Genomic DNA, 24,599 nt, shown 5'->3' on the forward strand with positions numbered 1-24,599 from the left:
AACGATCGCTGTCGCAAGCAGGTCTATGTTGAGGCCTGTACTACGGTCAACGTCAAACTCTTTCTAACGGTGTCAAGACTACAGGAGGCAAGACAGAAGAGGAGACTTATTCCTCTCCAGATTCGGAGTACCCCAGAACATACTCCCCCCTCCCCCCCCCACCCCCCTTCCAAGGGTCGTCCAGTGTTCCCCGCCAGCGCCATCTCCTTCTCCTCCTCCTCACCACCTCCCCAACAGCCAGCCCTACACAAAGGCTCAGATTGTGCCATCATTCCAGCACCACTGTCCTAGTCCAAGGTGCTCATCTTCATCTTCCAGGCACTCCTGCCATTGTCACTCTTCACAGAGGTCTCCATCCAGACATACAACAGATACTCCCCACCTCCAGGCCCATCAGCGGTGGATAATTTCACCACATTTCAAGAGGTCTAGGTGAGGCTAGCTGCAAAGCTTAATATTGCTATGTCAACTCCCACAACATCAGTAATATTTGAAACACTTCGACACAGATCCGCATCAAGACCTTCGCTGCCACTTGTTTCACATCTCTTAGAACTGGCTATGCCTCTTTTCTTAACACCAGCCTCCGTTAAGCCAGCTTCACCCAGGCTTTAGAAGAAATATCGCACTCCAGAGCAAGATCCTGTCTTTCTCCGTACTGACCCAACACCAGACTCAGTTATTGCAGTAGCGTCAAAGAAACTCCGTGTTACTACTCCCACTTCCACAGTACCACCTGAAAAAAAAATCCAATGTTACTCTGTAGGTTGTAAGGTGTGCAGTACGACGGCAACCACGATTAAAGATGAGGGTGCAATCTCCTTACTAGGCAAGTATGACAGGACACTATGGGAATCCATGCAGCAGTTTGTAGAACATCTCCCAAGAGATATAAGGGAAGACTTTACAGAAATTCTAAACAAAGGATTATTGGTTTCCAACCAAATTATTAGTGCTGCAGCAGGCACTTCCCTGCTAGTGGCATATGAGTATTGCCATGGTGTCACTCTCAGAAGACACTCTTAGCTTCGCCTCACATCATCAAGCTAGAGTCTCGACAGAGAATCTTAAACCTACCATTCTACGGTACTATCCTTTTCGGAAGCCACACAGATGAGGTGACACAAATAAAAGCAGAAATAGAGACCTTGATGGCAGTCGGCCTAGAGAGACCCAGAGATCAGAGAAAATCTTTTTGTCCCTACCTACGCTGTTTGTATTTGCAGAGGGTTCAAACCCCTCAGTGGTATCGGGGGCACCAACAAAGTGGTGGACAGCAACAGCACCAACGACCTTATCAGCAATACAAACGGAAGCAGACTTGGGGTAGATCTACCCAACAGCATGCTCAAGGAGGAACACCATCCGGATCAAAATCCTGAATTATTAATTCCCCCTCTTCTGTTATTCACTATAGTTGGGGGAAGCGCATCTCGTTATCTGGCAGAGTGGCAAAACGTAACACAACACACCTGGGATCTGTATATTGTGCAAAATGGATATTGTCTCAAGTTCATCGGTCCTCCACCGTCCATACCTACAAAACCGTCCAGCTTTCAACTCCTTGTTACGTTCAAAGGTCAACATCGCCTTACAAAAGCAGGCAGTGGAACCCGTTCCTCACCAACAACTAAGGACATGCATTTATTCCAGGCTCTTTCTAGTGGCAAAGAGTTCAGAACCAATTCAGACCCATACTCTACGTCAAAACAGCAAACCAGTACATTCTGTGAGAGAAGTTCTGGATGCTGGCATTACATCAGATTTATCCCGAATTACACCGGGAGGATTGATAGGCTCTGATCCATCGATCTACAAGATGCATACTTTCATACAACAATCGCCAGAAAGCATCGCAAATTCTTGAGATTCGTTGATGGGCAAGACCCTTATCAGAACCAAGTATACTTCCATTTGACCTGAAGTCCGTACCCAGAACTCTCTCCAAGTGCATGGCAGTGGTGGCTACCCATCTCAGGGAGCATCAAATATTTGTCTACTCATACCTAGATGTTTGGCAAATCAAGGCGCCAACGTCTCAGCCATGATATTTTGAAGTAGCCCCATTTATAGAGGTCTTTGTACAATGTCTGCAGGAGGGGTTGAATATTGCTATCATATAATGATGGTGTTGAAGGTGAGAGCTGGACTCCTAAATATGGGATGGAGGAAGTAGCTCGAGCGAAGCCAGCCTGCAGGATTGCTTTGGAGAAGCTCTTTGCCTGCAGTTTTGCGTTGTATATGACCTTTTGTGATATTATATCTTTTTGGAAACCGGTTTCCTTTTTACTATCTTTTCTGTTAGGAAAGCAAAGCCTCTTTCTTTGCTTGGAATTGTATAGAATCCTGCATCATCATGATCAAAGGATAATTACGAAGCACCCGTCCTTCACCTCCAAAAAACTGTTATGCTTCCACATCCATGAGAATGGTGTCTTGCCCTCACTTAATTCTTCCTCAACCGAGCCCATTTACTGTTAGGATGTCAGACAGATGTTAACATTCTGTCTAAATAAATTCCACCCCTAAATAGTTCGCTCACCTATTCATCACTTGGTGTGAATGTTAGTAAAAAGCAACAAAAGCTACCTCTGCAAGATGGATAGTTAACTTTATTATCAATCCTCCAGGCTCTGCACTGTACCAGCCTAAACAGAGCATAAAGCTCAGGATTCATGGCTTCCTTTCCTTCATTGTGTCTGATCTTTTTGGAGCAGGTCGTGGACGACATGGCTGACAAAGGAGTATCTTAGGCATTATTTCTGATTTTGAGTTACCCAGTTTGAGTGCCTAGAATTCCTAGGGTACCAATAGTTAGTTTGATCTTGATGTTTTTTGGAAGATGTTTAAGTCTTGCCCGATGAGGCCTTTCCTGCTTTCTTTATTTTCCTTGTTGGGGAATCTGTCCTATTTATTGTGACTAAGACAGTCATGTGTCAGAGTAAAATAAAGTTTCTGTTAGAGTGGCTGATGCACTTTTGTCCATCATTTCAAATACCTTTATGAAAGGGAACAAAGTTGTGTGAATCACTGCTCATGGGAGAATGTATGTCCACTAATTCCATATGTGAAGGAATGCTGGTTGTGCATGTCTTAACAGCTTATGAAGCACTTTACAGTTATGCCACTTAGTGATGTTGCATCTAGTTGGTAAAAAAACTTTGAAATGCCTAAGAAATAGCATTAAAGATGACTTGTTTATCCTCCTCTTTGTTCTGCCTTTCTAGAATGCTGAAAATTATCCAAGACTATGTGTTACACACTTAGAGCTGAAAAACTGAAATAATGTAATTGAAGTGCTCATTTCTATCACTTACTGTTTTGTTATTCTTTTGTTTTTTTGCTTTCCTTATTAATAATTGTTCATATTATGGACTCTGCCTATTTGGTAACTGGACTCATTCCTTCTGCTTTTTTATCTTCTGTTCTTGATTTAGCCATAGGCTTCTGTTAAAATCTAGTATGTTAATCTGTTTAATTTCCGGATTTATATCAGTATTTATTCCCTAAGTTTACAGAAACAAGTTAGAATGCAGAAAAATTAATTGATAGAGCACAATACGGATTACATTTTTGCCACAAAGAAAACAGTCATTTTCAATAACATTAAAAAAAAAATTGGGGGCAGGACAGGTGAGAATTATCTCTATACCAACTTTGCTGATAGCCGTACAAAACAAATCACATCGCAAAGCACTGGAAAATGGAATTACAATAGAATGTGTGATGGCAACCAAACACAGACCAACTCTTTAAGTTCTTTCATAGTCCATTGTGTCCTCTTTATTTGTTGCTCAGCTGCCAGCTAAGTATTTTCTATGCTTTGCTTATTGTGTAAGGCCTGCTAGTTTACTTGTTTAGCGAACCAGTTTCTGGTTGCCTTTGAGGTTTATTAATTCTTACACTGTCATTGTGAATGCTTCTGAGAATTGTCGCTCACTTAGTTTCTTCCTCTCTGAAATTGTATCTTTTGAAATCTTGGCACCAGGGATCCTGCAGCCAATGGCTAACATGCTCATCTTGTGGAGAGCCATTCACTATGACTGCAGAGTAGTAGTTGTGTGACAATCGGTCAGCGAAGTGTGAGAGACTGCCTTTGAGTTAAAGGGTGCAAGCAGCAGGTGATTTTTGCGTTTTGAAAGTCAGTGAACATTTTTTTCCCTGCTGTCTATCTCTAGCATTTTACATATTGGCACACATCAAACCTATCCAGTTGAGTCACTAGTGTGAGTATGTTTGCTCAAGCTTTCTTGACACCAGCATATTTTCAATCACATTCTGTCCTCCACTGCCTATTTTCTTTTCAGTGGGCTATGAAACTTTCAGTGTTCGTCTCCCCCCCATGCCCCCCAACTTCATCCAAAAGGCCTTTTTAGACAAAGTTGCCCGTGGTAGAAATGAAAAACGAAGTCTTATATTCGATCACAAACCTAAGGGAATTCAGTGCCCGAGTGATGTACACACATTTTAAGTAAGAAGGAATCTGAAAGAGATCCTTGAAGATGTAGACCAGATTTTTTTTCCATAACCCTTTTTATTGAAATTTCAGCCCCAACATGGCCCCTAGGGCCCGGTATCACACATAAATCATCCCTCAATTAATGCCATAACGCGTTTCATTGTGCTAAAACCAAGTAATAGTGTTAATGCAAACAGATGAAAGCAAATCAATATTTGAACTAAGTGCACTGCAACTCTCCAGTGCCTCTCTCATCCGCCCCGCCCACCTCATCACTGTGCCTGAATGAAGAAACAGCGTGCGCGTGTCCAGACCATGGCGCCAAAGTTCTGTCTCTATGGGCATGTCTGTTAGGGTGATTGGCTCAAGGATCAGGCCCCGGTAGTCTGTCCATCTCTGCCAGATCTTAGGGTGTTTCTTTGAGCACCCTGTCGCCTGATATATGGGTGCCTCCAACGCCATGCAGAAGTCCATTCCCTACTTCCAAACACAGATTAGGTGTGGCGACCATGTTTCCACTGCCTTGCAGTTTCCTTCTTGGTTATGTTGAGGCCCAGAAACAGCAGGTGTTGTTTGTATCTGTTGCCCCCTCTCCCCTCTGAACAGTGTAGTAGTAATAACTTTGGAGACATGGGGATATCCCATCCGAAAACTTCATTCAGGCACGCTACTACCCCCATTCCAAAATCTAGTAAGAGCGGCACAAGTTCACACTGTGTCTAAGAAAGTACCCTTGTCAGCCCCCACATCGCAGACATGTAGGAAAATCGATCAGTCCCATTCGCCATCGCTTATGTCGCGTGAAATACGCTTGATGAAGATGTTTAAACTGAATCAGGTGTAGGCAGGAAGATATTGTTGCCCCGCACGGAGACTCCAGATCCTCTCTCCAGTCGTCATTGTCGATTATGTCTGAAGTCTTTTTGCCGCTCCACCTTGAGAGTATCCAAGGGGATGGTACTGTTTGTGATTAGGGATTGGTAAATCTTGATTGTTATTATCCCTGAGGTCTCCCATCAGGAGTTTACCTTCCAACGGGTTGAAGTCCGGGAGGGCTGAGAGGTTAGTAATATATGGCGTTGGGGCATGGCGGAATAGTAAATACTTTAAAAAAAAAAGGGGATACTGGACATCGAGAATTTTGACAGGAGTTCCTGGTACGATTTAAGAATGGGACTGCGCATCACGTCCCCCAAGGAGCAGATGCTGATCTGGTCCCACCCTCACGAAAGATCATCCTACGAGGGTGTGCAAGTCTATTCTGCCACAGCAGAGTCGCCAGAGTGAAGTGGCCCCGCCAGCCCATCCTGTGAAGAGATTGTCTCCACACGAGTATTGCGACGTGAATCGCTAGGAGAGATCCCATGATCTGCTATAAAGATACCTGTGTAGTGATAGATCATCCATCGCTCAACTGCGTATACTGGGTCCTCTCTGGAACTGTATCAGAACTGATTTGGCACCAGTAGGAGCTAGGTTGTGTGATAAGACTGGATTTCAGCTACAGTAATACCGCCACAATATGGGGACTGAAAGCAAGTACACCGGGCCATCCGAGAGGTCCGACTACACCCCCCCATTCCCACCCCCCGAACAAAAGCGTGGTAATCTGCTGAAACCACGCGAGGGAATCGGATAAGGGTGGTTTTGAAGTTGGTACAGGAGGCAGGGCAGAGAAACCATTTTGAAGATGGAAGAGCGAACATAAAGGGACAGAGGCAAGAGAGACCACAGCCCAAACTGGGGGGTGGGGTGGGGGGGAGGGGGGGGGGGGGGGGGTGGGCGCCCATGAAATTGCCTGGCTAGAGGACAGGAAGATACCGAGATATTGCAAGCCACCCTCCGTCACAGATAGTTCTGCAGTCCATGCGCATTGCCCCTGCAAACGGCCAAAGTGTCGGCTTACCGGTGTTCATATATAAACCTGCCATCTCCCCGAAAACCTGCATTATACGTATGGTCCTAAGGGACTGATCAATGGAGGTCTGTGAGGAAGTGTAGCACGTCATCGGCATACAGCGCAATGCGGTCTGAGATCTTCTTCGACCATTCAAAGCCCTGGACCAAGTTGTCCATTTTGACCCACGCTGCCAATGGCTCCAAGGCCAATAAGAGGGGGGACCGGGAGCATCCCTGTCTAGCACAGAGTCATCTGTGGAAGGGGGACGAAGTCGAGCCCCCCCACATATGGCCGCCGTCAACTCAGTGTAAAGCAGGCAGATGTAATATAAGAATCAGGGGCCCTTATTAAGGCGTTGTAGGAGTGCGAATAGATGGGTCTAGCTAACGGAATCTAGCACCTTGTCTATATCTGCCAGGAGTCGTGCCACCGGGTGCTCCATACGACCCAAAGCTGCATTAGCATTATGTGGGGAATAAAGTCAGCCTGGTCTGGGTGCACCAGGTCTGCCATGTGGGGCATAAGTCTATTAGCTAGGACTTTGGCCAGCAGCTTAGCCTCACTATTTAAAAGTAAGATTGGGCGTTATGAGGATTGGAGCTCCTGGGGACGACCAGGCTTGGGAACACTACTATCTCTGCATGTCGCGAATCTGAAGGCATATAAGCTTCATTCACCGCAACGTGGAGGGCATCCAGATACTGATTTCCCTGCTGTGGTCAATAGGCCTAGAAAAATTCACTGGAAAGTCAGTTTGGTCCTGGGGCCTTTCCCGGGCGTAGGCCCGATAGGGACGCAGCTAATTCTTCGACTCTGAGAGGCGCTTCTAATGACTCTCTCTCCTCAGTTGACATTGCCTTCGAGGGTATATCATCCAGGAATTTCTTGACTTGTGTAGTTGGCAAGAGGTCTCTATTGGCGTAAAGGGCCCTATAGAAGTTGGCGAAATGTAGCCACGGGGTCTGGTTTGGTGAGCACAACGCCCTGCTCTCGGATCGCCGAAATATGAGCCAACATCAGAGCGTTCTGGCACAGCCGATAAAGTAGTCTTCCGACTTGTCCCCCATTGGTAGATCCTGCTCTGAGTAGCGAGTCACGTTCACCTAGCGTCTTCCAAAAGCTCCCCCTGATATTGTTGCTGAGCAAGGCTCAACTGTTGTGCCCATGCCAGTCTCCCCTCCCATACCCCACCCCACCCCTCCCCATCTCCACCGCCTCCCTGCTCCTTCACTCCAACTCTAGGATTTGGGCTTTCATCTGTAACAGCTGGTACCTACACTGTTTGTGTGTGCAGCGCAAAAAGTGATATCCGCCCCCCCCCCCCCCCCCCCCCCCCCTGTACTGAGCTTCATTGCCTCCCACTGAATACTACTGGAGGTGCCGGTAGCCTCGTTGTGGGCAAAGTACTCCGTCACCACATGGTGTATATGTGTTCTATATGTTGGGTCTCTTAGATGCCAGGGGGAAAGTCGCCAACAAGCGGGGGATGGGGGGGGCGAAGACCCACCAATATCTTTACTGCTACTGGAGTGTGGTCTGAAAGCCCTCTTTGCCGTATCTCTGCATCAACTACCCTTTGCGCATGTCCCACCAACACAAATAAATAGTCTAACTGAGAAAACGAGCCATGCCCCAGGGAATAAAAAGTATAGCCACCTTCTACTGGGTGATGGGCCCTCCTTACATCTGTCCACCCCACCATATCTGGCAGGGGTTTTAGGCAGGAATCGTTCCTTTTCAACTAAGACCCTCCAGGACCGGGAGGGACGCTTTTTGCTCTGGCTACAGAGACTGAAAGATAAAGACCAGGCAGTCTCTTCTGCTGAGAGTGAATGTTCCTTCAGGAGTTCACATTCCTCACCTAAAAGACCTAGAGTGGCATCCCCAGGTCCATCTTCGGAGCCACCTCAAAAGAAGACGCATAAAGAGTCTTCAGAGGTTCATTCAAAGGTCTTGCCTGTGAAGGTTTCTCCTCAGGACTCTGCTTCCACCTTCAAAAAACCTTTCACAACTTCGTCAGCTTTGCCTGTGACTGCATCGACGACTACCATCTCCACTTCTGTGGCGTCTTCTTCAATGTCCACATCGACGTCTACAACTTCCTCGTCGTCGACTGGTAGGTCCATTTCATCGATAATTAAAATAAAGAAATCGTCGACGACGTCTCTTAAATCGCTGTCGACGAAGACTGCGTCCTCAACGTCGGCGAAAGCACCGTCGACTAAGCCATCGACGACAAAGTCACCGTCGACGCCCTCATCTTAGACGATACCATCTGGATCAACCATTGACGTCCCACCGTCAACGACCACCCCGTCGACGGGCTCGACTACGACAACGGAACCTACCTTAAAGAGTGCGTATGTTCACCTTAAAATTACCAAACGCACACTGACACAGGCATTCACTTTTCCAAGCAGAGTCAAGGCTTTCCCGCCTGTGCATCTCCTTGACGAGGTTGACTCCGATGATGGCTCTATGTTCAGAACGGCTACCAGCCCATCCAAACTGAATGTCAAGTACCACGAGAGCTCAGATTATCAGGAACAGGAAGAGCAGGTAGATTACCATGAAGAATACCAGCCTCCTCCTCAGCCTATGGTTTGTCTGCCAGCGTCTAAGTCACTGACCTTCAGTTCTTGATTTCTGATTACAAACAGAGGTTCCCATCTTCGCCTATGCCTCCACCACCTCCAGTGGTGTCTCCGCCTCCTAGGCCTTGGCCTTCGCCTCTGATACTTCAGCCTGACCCTGCCACCTCACAGCCTCCGCCATCCTCAGATGATGAAGAGGAGGAACAACAACATGAAGAAGGGGAACTTCAAGACTCACAATCGACTCATGATGAATGGGACGATTATGTCATTCCCTGTCCGGCATCTCCTGTGCCTACTCAAGCTGATTCTCCCCCTGAGGATATCGGGGTTTCCATAATATTCTTAAAAGGGCAGATTTGCGTTTCAAAATTCCTATGACCACTCATCAGCAAGACTGTTTCCTTTATGATTTTAAGGAACCGTTCAAGAAGGCTGTCAGGTCCATCCCTATCCTCGATTACATTTGAGATCAGGGGGTTAAGATCATGCAAAACCCTTGTTCCTTGCCCCCAGTGCTGCCCAGACTGGACAAGAAACATAGGGCTCCGGACACAGCTCCAGCTTGCCTTATTGGCCATCCCAAACCGGACTCTGTCATAACACAAGCAGCGCAACGTAAATCGATAAATCCCTCTGCTACACTGACTGCTCCTCCGGATAAAGACGGAAGAAGACTAGATAATATTGGGAAGCGTTTCTCTTCTATATCCGCGTTACCAGTGCGCGCTTCCAACTCTTTGACACTGTTAGGGCGTTATAACCGTCAAATGTGGGCTGATATTGCTCCATATTTGGGGTTCTTACCAGAACAGGAAAAGGAAGAGGCTAAGAAGATTCTCTTAAAGGGTGAACGCTCAGCCTCAGAAATCATCGATTGTGCGATGGATATCGCATCTACAGGTTTTCGCCAACTGGCTGGGGCTGCGGTGTTGCGACACCAAGGTTGGCTGAAAGCTACTGCCTTCCGTCCGGAGGTGCAAACCAAGGTGCTTGACATGCCTTACGATGGCCAGCTACTTTTCGGCGCTCACATAGATGAGGCGCTTCAAGGAATTAAAAAAGATACGGATACGGCGAGGGCCTTGGGTACCCTCCAGTTCAAGAGTCGTCCTTTTCGTGGCTCAAGAGGGAGAGGACAATCTTCTACGAGAGGAGATTTTCAAGGTTACCGTTCCTCTTACTCATCAAATCCGCAATATCGGCCACAATACCAACTGCCACAGCAGCAGCAACAGTCGTCTTACACGAAGTCTTCCTTTCATGGAAAAGGGGGAAGACAGAAGGACACAAACAGAAGACAATGACTTCTCTATGCCACAGGACTCCACTTCTTCTCTACCATGCACGATTGGAGGAAGAATCTTGTCTTTCATACGCAATTGGAAAAAGATAACTACAGATCGATGGATCCTTCAACTAGTTCAGCTCGGACACTCTGGAGTTCATAGAAACTCCGCCTCAGCCCCCTCCTCGTCCAATGCTCCGCAAACATTTACATCTTCTGCTTTTGGAACTCTAACTAATGGTCCGGAAAGGTGCTATAGAAAGAGTCCCTCTTGGCCAACGGGGCAAGGGGTTCTATTCCTGATTTTTCTTGGTTCGAAAAAAGGAGAAAAAATGAAGACCTATATTGGATTTAAGAAACCTATACAAGTACCTCAAAAAACAATCATTCCGCATAGTGTCTAGTCAGGAGGTGCTACAACTCCTCAATGCGGACAACTACATGGTGTCTCTAGACCTTCAAGATGCCTATTTTCACGTGCCTATCCACCGGAATCACAAAAAATACCTCCGATTCGCTGTGGCGGGCAGACACTACCAGTTTCGGGTTTTGCCTTTCGGCCTGGAGTCGGCGCCACGCATTTTCACAAAATGTCTGTCTCCAGTGGCCGCGTACCTCCTGCAGCAACATCACCAAGTCTTCCCATACTTGACGACTGGCTCGTCAAGGCACCTTCTCTTGCAGGTGTGACCAAGTCCTCAAACGCCTGTCTTCAGCTTTTCGACAACTTGGGCCTCACTCTCCAAAGACAAATCCGTCCTTCAACCTTCCTAACGTCTCACTTTCCTGGGCGCTGTCCTCGACACGGCCCAGAAGAAAGCATTTCCATCACAGGAGCGTCAAACGAAGCTGACTTCCACAGCGACCCGCATACAGTCCAAAAGATCCCTCACGGTGTACCTTTACAAGTCTCTGATTGGGATGATGTCTTCTTGCATCCTGTTAGTTCCGCACCGTCGCCTTCACATGCGCCCTTTTCAGGAAGCGCTGTCAACTCAATGGATCGAGTGTACGGGATCGTTCGATGTCATCCGCGTGACTTCTCCCATGGTGAAAGCTCTACAGTGGTGGATTCACCCGCAGAACCTTTTGCAAGGCTTGCCTTTCTTGCTTCCAGTTTCTCCGCATATCGTAACAAATGCGTCCCTGGAAGGTTGGAGAGCGTTCCTCCAAGAACTCAGGATCAGCGGATGGTGGTCCCCTTCCGAGCGCCAACTGCACATAAACCTCGAGTTACGAGCAGTTTACCTGGCTTTTCGAGCATTTCTTCCTCTTTTCAAAAATTCCCCGGTGATTGTGCGAACGGACAATACCACCACAATGCACTATATAAACAAACAAGGGGGGGCCCGTTCTCTGACGTTGTCTCACGAATCTCAGAGAATCTGGAACTGGTTGCTTCTTCACAACATGTCCCAGGAATAGTCAATGTCCTCGCAGACTCACTGAGCAGACAGCGCTCCGTGTGTCACGAATGGGAATTGGATCAGCAACTTCTCAGTCACATCTTCTCCCAATGGGGCACGCCTCACGTGGACCTTTTAGCAACCAGACAGAACACCAAATGCCAACATTACGCAAGCCGGCGTCCCCAGAAGGAGTCTCTAGGGAATGCATTTTCGATTGCATGGTTCAACGTCTTTGCGTACACATTTCCTCCATTTCCCCTGATACCCAGGGTCCTCCGGAAGCTCAAGGCGGAACATTGTACCCTTATTTTAACAGCTCCAGCTTGGCCGCGCCAGCACTGGTTCACGTAGCTTCAACTCCTATCGCTGGAACCACCGATCCCATTGAAGCCGTTCCCCTCTCTCCTCACAATGAACCAACGGCAAGTCCAGCATCTCTCAAATTATCGGCTTGGCTTCTGAGTTCAGAGAATTCCATAACTTCGACATCCCACCAGATTGCAGAGCTGTTTTGGCCCTAGCTTCAGCTGACAGTACCAACAAAACATATTCCCTGAAATGGAAGAGATTCTGCATCTGGTGCAAATCAAAAAAGGTGCACTCTTTCTTCGTCTCCTGCACAGATTTTGCCTTACCTTCTACATCTGGCAAACTTGGGTCTTGCTCATGCTTCGATTAAAGTTCACCTGGCCTTAATATCTTGCTTCAGACGTTCCTCTGCAGGTCCTTCCCTCTGGTCCAGTAGACTCATAAAACAGTTTCTTAAAGGCTTGTTCAGAATTTTCCCTCCGATAAAGACTTTACCACCTACCTTGCAGCTTAACATTGTGCTTAGTCAGTTCAATTCAATTCGTCTTTATTCGGTTAAAATCAAATAACCATGAAAGTGCACATAAAAATTCATCATTCAAATACATAGAAAGTTCATTATAGATAAAACATCAAGACAACTAAAATTAATTTATATACAGTGTAGTTAAGTGCGAATTGATTTACGTAATCTAAGAGTAATTTTAAGAAATTCCGTAACAGAAGCCACAATTAAAATTACATCTAATTTCTGCAATGCTAAAAAAGCAGGGCGACATCGGTTAACTCCCATTTCCTTTAAAATAGGTACAATCAGTCTTTTACGTGCTGCTTTGTAAAACTTACAGAAAAATAGGATATGGATGTCAGATTGGACAGAAATCATCGCAGGGACATTTAATTAAGTCGTGTGACCAGGAGTTCATAACTGGGAAGGTTAAAACTCTAAAAAAGATATTCAACCTAAAACGAGTTAAAATTAACTGCTCTTGTTCTTTCATTGTTTGGGTTAGGTATGGTTGGATTTTCCCCTGTACTTATACTAATTAGTGAGCAGCAACAGACTTTTTCTTTACTTCCTCATTAGCTCTAATATTTTCCCAATATTTCATGCATTGCACTTTCAGTATTTTCCTAGAAATATTGCACATTGAGGACGGATCGTCATAGTAATTCTGGCAGCCCAGAATTATGAGAACCACCTAATCCTACATACATAATCTAGACTTAATGCATCTTTTATAATGGCGCGGTTCAGTACACATTCATTATTGGTCCAGAGCCTGTGCCATAATAAAATTGGCTAGACCCTAATTGTGTCTTCGATGTAAGGTTGACCAAGTTCCATGTGACAGATATAGCTTGAGGCACTCTCAGGTACAGATAAGATGTACCTCAAGAACATATTTTCTGCGACCTGGATTGGTCTCACGTTTTCATATCCCCATATCCCAGCACCGTAGACCGCAATTGAAATACTTGTTGCGTTAAAAATGTTTAAAAGTTCAACAGTTGGGTTTTCCCCTTTTTTTCGCAAAGTTTTTTAGCGCCGTAATTTCCTAGCTTTTATTGCACTTGCCCATGTGCCTGCTTCATGAAATAGGATCCCTAAATATGAAAAGGTTGGGGTAAAATCTAATTTAGATAACCTTTTTCTTCTTGTTAGCGCCAGGACCGCAATTCATAGAGAATGTTTTTGTACAATTAATATGCAAGTCTAGATCTGACATAAAAGTGTTAAAAGATGTTATAAGACCTTGTAGTGCTATAGGCATCCAGGCCATAATAACCGCATCATCTGCGTAGAGAAGCGCAGGGATCGGTCTTCTAGCTACCATAGGCATATCCTTTGAAGATTTTAGTAAGGCTTCCTCCACTAAGAATAAAAAGGGTGCAAGTATGCACCCCTGGCGTACCCCGCGCCCTATGCCAAATGGTCTGGTACATTCCCCATTTTTCCCATAGCGCACTGTTGCGGTGACACCCGAGTATAATTCCATAAGAAAGTGAATTATATTTTCTTCAACACCCAGATTTCCTAGAATAGCCCATAGCTGGCTATGTGATACCTAGTCAAATGCTGACGTCAAGTCAACAAAGGCAAAGTAAATACGCTCCCGTCTTGCCCTGATGTATTTTTGCTGTAGGATAAATAGGTTTAACCCTTGCTCAATCGTTCCTACCCCTTTTTGAAACCCAACTTGGAGATCACTAATAATACAGTTATCTTCTGCCCAAGTTTGTAGCCTGCTTAAGATAACTCTCACTAAAATTTTCAAAGAACAATCCAATAAGGAGATTGGTCGGTAACACATGGGGTTTTGTCTGTCTCCTTTTTTAAAAATGGGCACAATCGCAGATGTAAACCAAGAGGGTAGAATGCCCTTCTCCGATGTCGCATTAAATAGGTGCACTAAGAGAGGCCCCCAAAGGTCAACGTTGTTTTTAAACAGATCTGAGTGAATTCCATCTGGTCCCGGGGCTTTCCCTCCCCGGGTTGCCTTTAGACTCAGTTACTTCTTCTAGTGTAACATCCAATTTTAAAACCTTTGCACCTCCCTCCCTCGAAAATTGGTTTGGGGGTTGTTGGCCACTTTCACGTGTATTATAAAGGTTGGAGTAGTGGTTTAGTATTATCACCAAAGAAAGAAACATTCACGGCTTTCCAGAACGCGGTGACGTCCTTTCTCTGAGAAGCCTCGCACAGCGCCTCCCAAGCCTCCCTGTTAATTGTTATTTTCCTATTGTTTAAAGCCTTATTGTACCTTCTCCGAAGATCCCTAACCAATAAAGGATCACGGGGAACGGCATGTCGCGCATGTTTAAGATTTGTGTGGGCCTTTGTGCATGCAGAATCAAACCAGCTATTAACCTTTCCTTTGCGTTTTTTTCGGTCCACCCATAGGTTCTCCTTAATTTGAGGGACAATGTTATTAAATTGATCTAGAATATCCTGGCTATTAGAATTCTTGTCAAGTATAGCCAGGAAACTAGGTAGGCACTTTGATATTAAATTAGCCAAAAATTCATCAGGGACCACCTGTTTCCACTTAAGAGAGTAGCCATTTTGTCTTGTCAGGCTTACATCAGAAACCTTCTGTCTGGGTGGTTGTCCAGAGCTCAATTGCTGAAGAGGAATTAAAATCTCCAGGACTAGGGGATAGTGGTCACGTAATGCACTGCTCAAAGTATGACAGGTTTTGGTTAAGTGTCCAAGGCTAGCAGAGACTAGGATAAAATCTATCGTGGAGGATGCGCCCCTGCCTATGAATGTTGGCTCAAAGAGAAACTCAGAATGACCAACTTCATTTGCGTACTCCAGGTCCCCTGAGAACATGATATCGTTTAACAAATCTCCGCATGTAGAGTGATCAAAATGTGTCAAATCGCAGTCATGGTCAAGCATAATACCACAGACTCCCTGTCTAACCTTTTTGCAAATAGTACAACTAAAATCACCTCCCCAGATGACTGATCTATCCATACGATTATTATCTATTATCTATTTCTTTATTTCACTCATTTAACTCATTGCCCAGTTTTTTTAATGTGACTTCCATATCCATGGGAGAAATATTATTCTAAAAGTTAATAATTAGGATGCAGGCCTGTTTAGTTGTATATATCTTCAATAGCTGATAATGAGAACTACCAGAAAGTAATTGTACTTTCTGGTATTGGAGCTGGTTTGATAAAAATGTGCACAGGCCACCTTTAGCCCTACCATGTGCAACCTTCACTGCCGGAGTAAAAATGGCTTTATAGCCAGGAAGATGGAGTGTCGCTGTTAACCATGTCTCTTGAATACACAGGATATCAGACTCATTTATGGTATCTACCCAAATTGGATTTGCTATTTTAGCTCCTAGTCCTGCGGCATTCCAAAACCTTATGCGGCTCAAATCCCCATTATCTACGGGGATAGAGGTACCACTCATATCATTAATTACTAGAGTACCTCAGTTGTTATATCGTAGTATGCGGGTTCCCAATAAAGCCACTTGTATTAGTGGCTGCCATTACGGCAGGTAGATTAAGGGGGTTATTTACCAACTACATCCACAACTAGACGTTGCACCTTTCTCAAAGATAGTTTCTGAACATACCCGTTTCCCCCGTCCCCTCCTTAAGAAGACTGGTTCCCGCCTGGGCACTGATAGGTAAGCCATCCAGTGTCTTTTGCCTTACGGAAAATCTAAGTGATTTTTAGGGAGTCAGTCAACAGATTCTAGGCCCGATAGCAATGCAAATTGGTTTGGTGTCATAATATTAAAGTCGTTATAAAAAGAGTCTTCTGGATGGTCATCTTGATGGTAAGCATTTGGTGGTCTTACTATGAGAGTATCTCCTGGGTGGCATTTTGTCCAAGGCATAGCTTGCAGTCTCGGGTAAAAGTATGACCGATCCCGCAAGTCTATGCCACCATCCCTTACCTGGCCAGGCCAGCTTAGGAGGAAAGAGTTTACACGTCTGTCCCTAAAGTTCACAATGATCAAGTCCCCTGCGAGGTTTTTTGACCGATGTCCCAGCCATCCCACTCTCCTTACATGAAGAATTTCCCCATTTATGTTTGTTGGCAGTGGTCTATTATTGCTGAGCCAGTGCATTACTTTATTTTTCAGCTCGTAGTATCTCTCTTTTTTCCCTGTAGGTAGTTGGGGGACCCCTAGTAGTACAGCTACATATGGAGCCGCCTCCGTTGGTAAGTCTACAAGGTACCCCTATATTTATTCCGTCATTTTTAGTTTCCCTATTGCGGTTAGGAGATGTATTTGCTGGCCTTACCCTGATTTGCTCAGTCTGCTTTGGGGGTTCAATAGTGTTGTTCTGCGATTGGGTAGTATTTGATGCGAGAGGCTCTCATTTCTGAACTACCTCATTCTCAGGGTTTATGTTTGCAATGCTAGACGTAGTTATTTGATTGCCTTGATTTTGGGCCATAGTTAGAGTCCGATTTTGGGGGATGGGGGCCAGGTTATTGATGAGTGTAGTATTCGATCTTATCACTTCCTCTAATGTCTCCAACTTCTCCCCTAATCTTTTTAACCTTTCCACTAATGGGATGATTAGTGATTTAAGCATTTGTTCTGTTTTGTCCAGTATGATTTGTGACTGGGGGGACAGTAGAGATAAGGGGGTTACAGCTTGATTTCTAGATGGACATGTCTTTTCCTTAGGTGGTGAAACATGTAGTTTTGGGGTTTTTGCCGCTCTTCCCCTATGGTTTATTCACCGTGCTTTCTTTCAGAGGGCGGGCCATGAGCATTGGGAATCACTTGAGGAATATTTATAGTAGATATTTTTGGGGGAGAGGTGGAATCACTCTCCTTTGATATAATTTCCAGAATAGGGTCTGCGCTTAAATCCTCTTCAGTGTAATCCCTAGTCGAGACTCTAGAGGCATCTGGTGAAAAGATAATAGAAGAGGTATTGCCCATAGTAGATTGTATCTTATCATTGCCAGATGTTAGCACTCTTGGGGGGGTTGCATGCTTGATAGGCCCCAAGGAGGACCGCTTATTATCTACAGGTTCCAGGGATAAGCGACGCTCCGTAATTGCGATCTATTTCTCTAATACAGATGCCGCCCTTGTAATAAATTGATCTAAGGTACCTGTAATGGACCTTCCCACCATGGACTTTCTTTGCTTACTCATCTTTGCTGTCATGTTAGTTAACATCGAGCAGATACCACATATAACGAAAATTAAGCACACACAATATTTCTCTAGAGGAATTTGTTACAATGCTTGTGAACACAATGCTGGTTATGAACAAATTCATACTTCGTAAGTCTTGGTGATGAAATTAAGAGGGGTGGCCCAGCCCAGCCTTGGACAGCCCCGGATGGCCCGCCCTTTGCCCGGGCTTCGCCCGGCGAGCATCCGCGCAGCGGAAGTCAGAGTCTCCTAAAATACAGCCGGTGCAGGTGAGATGGGCGGGGCGGTCTCCTGACGGCCCCCGCAGCTTTCTGGGGCTTCGAGTCCCTTGTTCCTGTGAAGCCCGGTCTGGCAAGCGGCAGTGAAAACGCAGCGTTAAATGCAGGTGAGATGGGCGGGGCGGTCTCCTGACCACCCCCGCAGCTCTCTGGGGCTTCGAGTCCCTTGTTCCTGTGAAGCCCGGTCTGGCAAGCGGCAGTGAAAGCAACGCAGCGTCTCCAGCAAAGCAGGTGAGATGGGCGGGCGGTCTCCTGACGGCCCCGCAGCTCTCTGGGGCTTCGAGTCCCTTGTTCCAGTGCAGCCCGATCTGGCAAGCGGCAGTAAAAACAACGCAGCGTTGTGCTTAGTCAACTAATGAAGCATCCCTTTTAGCCGATACACAAAGATGATATTAAATATCTTTCCTGGAGAACGGCACTTCTACTGGCTCTTACCTCGACGAGACGAGTGAGTGAGCTCAGTCATCTATTTCACTAGAGGTGAGCCTTCTCTTACATCCCACCTTCCTACTGTATGCTCGCACATTTCTCTCTGATATTGCATTTTGGTACCTTTTGCATTTCACATTTGATATGTTATTATCTAGTGAGATTTTATGTTGTATAATTCGAAATGTGCTTGTCATTGCTTGCTACTCTGTTACAGGCATGTGAATCTATGAAAGATACCATAATACTAAATAAGGAATTTGTTACTTACCTGTAACTGCAGTTATCCAGTATTGGTATCTTTCATAGATTAACATGCAACCCACCCGCCTCCCCTGGAAGGGCTCACTTTAGTTCTCTCAGTAATATGCCTACTTAGCACTGTGCTTACGAAAATCTGAGGGACTAGAGTTCCTTCCAGGAAGGTTCCAGAGGGTGGTGATAGGCTCTTTGCCAAACTTTGGTCCTTGTCACAAAAGGACATGGATATGTTACTAATGAGAGGCCTCTGGCCCATTACTATGTATATATGTCTATGTGACATTACTTTTATGTCCCGGGGACTCCCATCCCGACGACGGGGAATGATTCAGGCATGTGAATCTATGAAAGATACAAATACTGGATAACTGCAGTATCTGAAAGAGACACGTTAGTGATGGATTCCTTACCTTCGAATATCCCCAGGGGTCAGACTGGATCCGGAAAATTTTGCGTAGCAATACCCCTGCGCGCCGGCAGGTGTCGTCCGCGGCTCTGCATCCGTCTTCTGCCTCAAGTGTTTAGGCCTCGACCATGACGACCGCACCTGCTCCGACTGCCGGCCCCTGACGTCTAAGGCTAGGCGAGAGCGGTCTCGCAAGCGACTGGAGCTCCGGCAGTCGGCCCCGCGCCGCACCAGGTCCAGGTCCCACGCGAGGTCGAGGGATAGGTCGCGGTGTCTGAGCCCTCGCAGCTCCGGGAGTGGTCATCGGTCATCAGGATCCAAGTCCTCAGGTAAGAGGCATAAGAGGTCGGAGAGACATCATCGTTCCTCCGACCCACCCAGACGCTTGCACGATGCGGCCGGGGGTTAGGGTGATACCACCCACGCTGCTCCGCCGGAGTCGCAGTCGTCATCGCCACCTGCCCCACACCTTCGGGTCCCTGGGCAAGACGCGACGCCTGAGGAGATCGAGCAGTACCTCATGGCCTTGAGGTTCCTCCCTCCTCAGCCGGGTTCCGTGGCGCCTCTTGGCCCAACGACCCCGGCTGGAGGGCCTAGCGGGTCGGGTGCTTCAGCTCAGACGCCGTTGAGTGCTTCGGTCCCAGCATCGCAAGCCCTCTCTGGATCCGCTTCCGGATCCGGGTCGTCGCCGGTAGACCTCGCCGACGCCGGCTCTACGGGTGTCGACCCCGGCGCCTGCTATGGGTGCCGTCCCCGATCCTAGAGTAGTGTGGCTCACTGGTTAGAGGAGGCAGACCCAGAAGCAGAGGCCGGCCCGGGACCAGGGTTCAATTCCCGACGCGGCAGGGTGTTAGGCCAATGTCAGCGGGCTCGATAAATCTCGCCTTTGGTGCCACTCTAACCATGAGTTCCACTCAGCAACTCTGGGCAATAGCTTGCTTAATCTCCACAAACGGCCCCATCAACGCCGTGGATGCCTGGTTTCACCTTGGGGGTGCCCAATAGGGACCATCTCACAGGGAAAGCCAGGACGGGTTCCCCAGCGTTATACAGCGCCAGGAAACCTACGGGTAGCAGCCCACTTTACAAGCTCAAAAATTAATTAAAATTATTGAATTACCCCCGGTCCGGTTCTGGCGCCGGAGCAACGCCGATGGGCGCCGCATCCGACGGCATTTGGAGATTTCTATTTCCATGAACAGGACCCATCTGTTGAACCTGTACTACAGGGGATGGGTGACGAGGGTGATAGGGAGGGGTCTGAGGACCCTCTGGCACGGGAGTGCCAGTCACCACAGGACTGGACATATGAGCTTGGGGAAGCCAGTGGCATTGACACTTCGCCAGACACTGGATTTGTCTCCCCTCCCACCGTGGCTAAGGAGGAGGGGGCTGCTTATAGTGTAGTGTTGACACGGGCAGCCAAGTCCTTAAACCTTGAGCTCCCTGTCGCGGCTGCGAGGACTAACCTCCTCACGGAGGTCCTTAAACCGCAGGCAAGCTCCAGTGAGCCTCTGCTGCCGTTTCATGAGGCCTTATGTGACGCTCTTGTGGGCACTTGGTCCAAGCCCGCCACAGGTCCGCCTGTGGATAGGAACGTGGCCAGACGCTACCGCCCGGCCCCGGGCGACCCTTGCTTTTTGTCCACCCACCCCACCCACGAGAGCCTAGTCATCCAGGCCTCCGCTTCCCAGACCGCATTCCCGACGGCTCCACCCGATCGGGAATCCAAGAGGTATGAGCAGTTCGGGAAGGTGTTCTCGTCCCTCAGTTTGGGACTGCGGTCAGTTAATACTGCATGCCTCTTAGGCCGCTATACCCACACCCTGTGGAAAGCGGTCGCGGAGGTGCTGCCACAATGTCCGGAGGAATCCGGGCGAAACTCACCCAAACCCTTGCGGAGGGTCGAGATGCAGCACGGTATTCCATCCAGTGTGGGCTGGATACCACGGACTCACTGATCAAGGCGATGGCAACGACAGTGGCGGTTAGACGCCACGCCTGGTTGAGGTCCGCCAACTTTTCGGCCGATGTCCAGGCCACTCTGCTGGACATGCCGTTTGATGGCCGTCGCCTCTTTGGCGACAAGGCAGACCATGCACTTGAGCGATTTAAGGACTCTAGGTCTACGGCCAAGTACTTGGGCCTCTCGGCCCCTCGCCAGCAAACGGGTGCCTTTCGTTCCTTTCATGGCCAAGGAAGGGGCGCCCCCACACGTGCTGCCAGCCACGCGCCGCAGAATATCCAACAGCGCAGCGGCGGCCGTGGAAACCGCCGTAGCGGAGGTCGGGGACAACGGCGAGGCCAGTCCACACCTTCCCACGCAGCACCTGCCTCAAAACCCTCCTAGTCCGTGCTTTCAGGCCCATGTGACGCCAGTAGGGGGCAGGGTTCGCCATCTCCTCTTCCACTGGCGCACTGTCACGTCGGACAGGTGGGTGCTGCAATTCGTCCAAAGGGGCTACTCCCTATTCGTCCAAAGGGGCTACTCCCTCTCCTTCGAGGTGACCCCTCCAGCTATGCCACTGCAATTCCACCGCGTGTCGGGGGATCACTTGCAACTTCTGCAAGAGGAAGTCACGGCCCTCTTGGCCAAGGGGGCCATCGAGCGCGTTCCTGGGCCAGAAGTAGGGTGTGGTTGTTACTCTTACTACTTTCTGGTACCCAAGAAGGGCAAAGGGGGCCTATGCCCTATCTTGGATCTACGGAACGTCAACGGCTTCCTCCGGAAGGAGAAGTTCAAGATGCTGACTCTGGCTCAGGTCTTAGCTGCCCTGGATCCAGGAGACTGGATGGTAGCATTGGACTTGCAGGACGCCTACTTTCACATCCCCGTCCTGCCGGCCCACTGGCGTTACCTCAGGTTCACCGTAGGCCACGAGCAATTTCAGTTTACCGTGCTCCCCTTCGGCCTTGCCAGCTCCCCACGGGTGTTCACCAAAGTGATGGCGGTGGTCGCAGCCCATCTGCGCAGGTTAGGGGTTTCAGTCTTTCCCTACCTCGACGACTGGTTGTTGAAGGCGGGCTCGCCCCAGACAGTAGTCAACCACCTCCAGACAACGGTCGATCTCCTGCATCTGCTGGGGTTCTCCATCAACGTGCCGAAGTCACATCTGTGTCTCTCTCAGAAGCTCCTCTTCATCGGAGCGGTTCTGGACTCTGCGCAGTTTCGGGTTTATCCACCTGAACAGCGGGTTCGGGATTTTCAGGCTCTGATTCCGATCTTTCAGCCTTTATTCCGGATCTCGGTCAGATTGACGCTGCGGCTTCTGAGGCTGATGGCCTCCTGCATCCTTCTAGTGCATCACGCCCGGTGGCGGATGCGGGCTCTGCAGTGGGACCTGAAGTTTCAGTGGGCCCAGCATCAGGGCAACTTGTCCGACCATGTCTTAATCTCGGAGGGCACTGCAAAACAGCTGCAGTGGTGGCTCACGGACCGCGATTGGGTCAGTGGCAGATCCCTCTCCCTACCCCACCCGGAGCACGGAGTTGTGACGGACGCGTCCCTCCTGGGTTGGGGAGGCCACATGGGAGAGGCGGAGATCAGGGGTCTCTGGTCTCCGGCGGAGTCCCAGCTCCACATCAACCTTCTGGAGCTGCGGGCGATCCGACTTGCACTGAAGGCATTCCTCCCCTCTGTCCGGGGGAGTGTAGTGCAGGTGTATTCGGACAACACCACCGCCATGCGGTACTGCAACAAACAGGGCGGGGTGGGGTCGTGGACCCTATGCCAGGAGGCTCTGCGCCTCTGGCAATGGCTGGAACATCAGGGCGTGACCCTGGTGGTTCAACACCTGGCAGGTTCCCTGAACGCCAGGGCGCACAAACTCTGCCGTCGGTGCATGATGGATCACGAATGGCGTCTGAACTCGAACGTGGCGCAAGGCCTCTTTCAGCAGTGGGGAGAGCCTTGGTTAGATCTATTCGCCACAGAAGAGAACGCGCAATGTCATCAGTTCTGCGCGTTGGAGTTTCCAAGGCGGCACTCACTCGGGGACGCTTTTCGTCGCGAGTGGAGTTGCGGTCTATTGGACGCCTTTCTACCTATACCACTTCTGCCCTGAGTGCTGAAGAAGATCTGGCGCGACCGGGCCCAGGTATCCCGAGCTACTCAGCATGTCAGTCGATCCCCCGATTTGTCTGCCTCTTCGGGAGGACCTTCTGTCGCCGCAGCAGGGGACAGTCCTCCACCCGAACCTGTCCAGTCTCCACCTACAAGCTTGGAGATTGAGCGGCGACAGTTGAGGCCATTTGACTTGCCTCCCGAAGTCTGTAATGTCATTCTGGCAGCCAGGCGGCCCTCCACAAAGTCGGTATACGCCTGCAGGTGGAACAGATTTGTGGCATGGTGCACAGCAAAGGCTGTGGATCCACTCTCTGCCCCCCTTTCTGAGGTTCTCCTCTTCCTTCTTTCTCTTGCCCAGCAGGGTTCTGCTCTGGGCACTCTCAAGGGCTACCTTTCAGCCTTCTTAAGGCTACCTGATCAGCCTTCTTTGTTCAAGTCCCTCATCGTCAACAGATTCTTAAAGGGCATCACTCATATGTTCCCTCCTGTTCCTTTCGTGATGCCCCAGTGGGACATGAATCTTGTACTTACTTACCTAATGTGTGCTCCCTTTGAGCCGATCCATAACTGTCCTCTCCGTCTTCTTACCTTGAAGACTGCTTTCCTGGTTGCCATCACCTCTGCCAGGAGAGTGAGTGAGATCCAGGCTCTTTCTTCTACACCTCCTTTCCTCTCTGTTCATCCGGACAAGGTTGTGTTGCGGACGAGACCTTCGTTCCTACCCAAGGTTGTCACGGCCTTCCACATCGGGCAGTCCATTACCTTGCCCACCTTCTTTCCGCCTCAGCATCCCTCGAAAGAGGGAGAGGCTTCACCGTCTGGACCCAAAACATGCGCTCTCTTACTATCTGGATCGCACACGCCAGTTCTGGGTGGATGACCAACTCTTTGTTGGTTACGTGGGCGCTAAGAAGGGAAAGGCGGTGCACAAGCGGACCATCTCGTGGTGGATCATCTTGTGTATCCAGGCGTGTTACTCCTTGGCAAAGAAGGAACACCCTGTGGGACTACGGGCTCATTCCACTCGGGCCACGGCGACTACAACTGCCCTGGGCCGAGGTATGCCCTTGCAGGACATTTGCCAGGCAGCTACGTGGGCCTCGCTGCACACGTTTGCAAGACACTATTGCCTGGACAGTCAAGTCCGGAGGGATGGCTTCTTTGGCCGTTCCGTCCTCCAGGACTTTCTGGTGTGATTTTCGGTTTGTAGACCCACCACCAGGGTTGGTATTGCTGGGGTATCTATTCTAAGGTAAGGAATCTATCACTAACGTGTCTCTTTCAGATGCACAAGTTACTACTTGTGTTACGATATATCTGTAAGAGACATTAGTTAGTGATAGATTCCTTACCGACCCACCCATCCTCCCCGTTCTGCGAACCGATATCTAGGGTTAAGGTCATCCCCTTTCAGGGCCCTAGTTTCATGGCACCAGTGTTGGTTCTATCATGGCTCTGCGTATCTGGCACGGAAAAGCTGTGTATCAGAACTGACGTCAGCGCACATGGGCGGCGTCTAAATACCCCGACTACGTCATTC

At 48.5% G+C, this 24,599-nt stretch overlaps 1 protein-coding gene across 7 annotated transcripts in view; it reads left to right on the forward strand.

Annotated features, from left to right (window-relative positions):
- KDM2B (lysine demethylase 2B) overlaps positions 1-24,599 on the forward strand; it is a 1,060,697-nt gene that overhangs the window by 829,543 nt on the left and 206,555 nt on the right. For 2 of the 7 annotated variants that reach the window (XM_086942995.1, XM_086942994.1), the window contains exon 17: positions 16,611-16,661. The exons of the other annotated variants lie outside the window; for them this stretch is intronic. In XM_086942995.1, the coding sequence (XP_086799121.1) occupies positions 16,611-16,661 (51 nt within the window). The remainder of the gene's footprint in view (positions 1-16,610; positions 16,662-24,599) is intronic. 7 annotated transcript variants of the gene reach the window in all.

This window comes from Lissotriton vulgaris, chromosome 11 (assembly GCF_964263255.1).
Source record: "Lissotriton vulgaris chromosome 11, aLisVul1.2, whole genome shotgun sequence".
NCBI classification, from domain to species: domain Eukaryota; kingdom Metazoa; phylum Chordata; class Amphibia; order Caudata; family Salamandridae; genus Lissotriton; species Lissotriton vulgaris.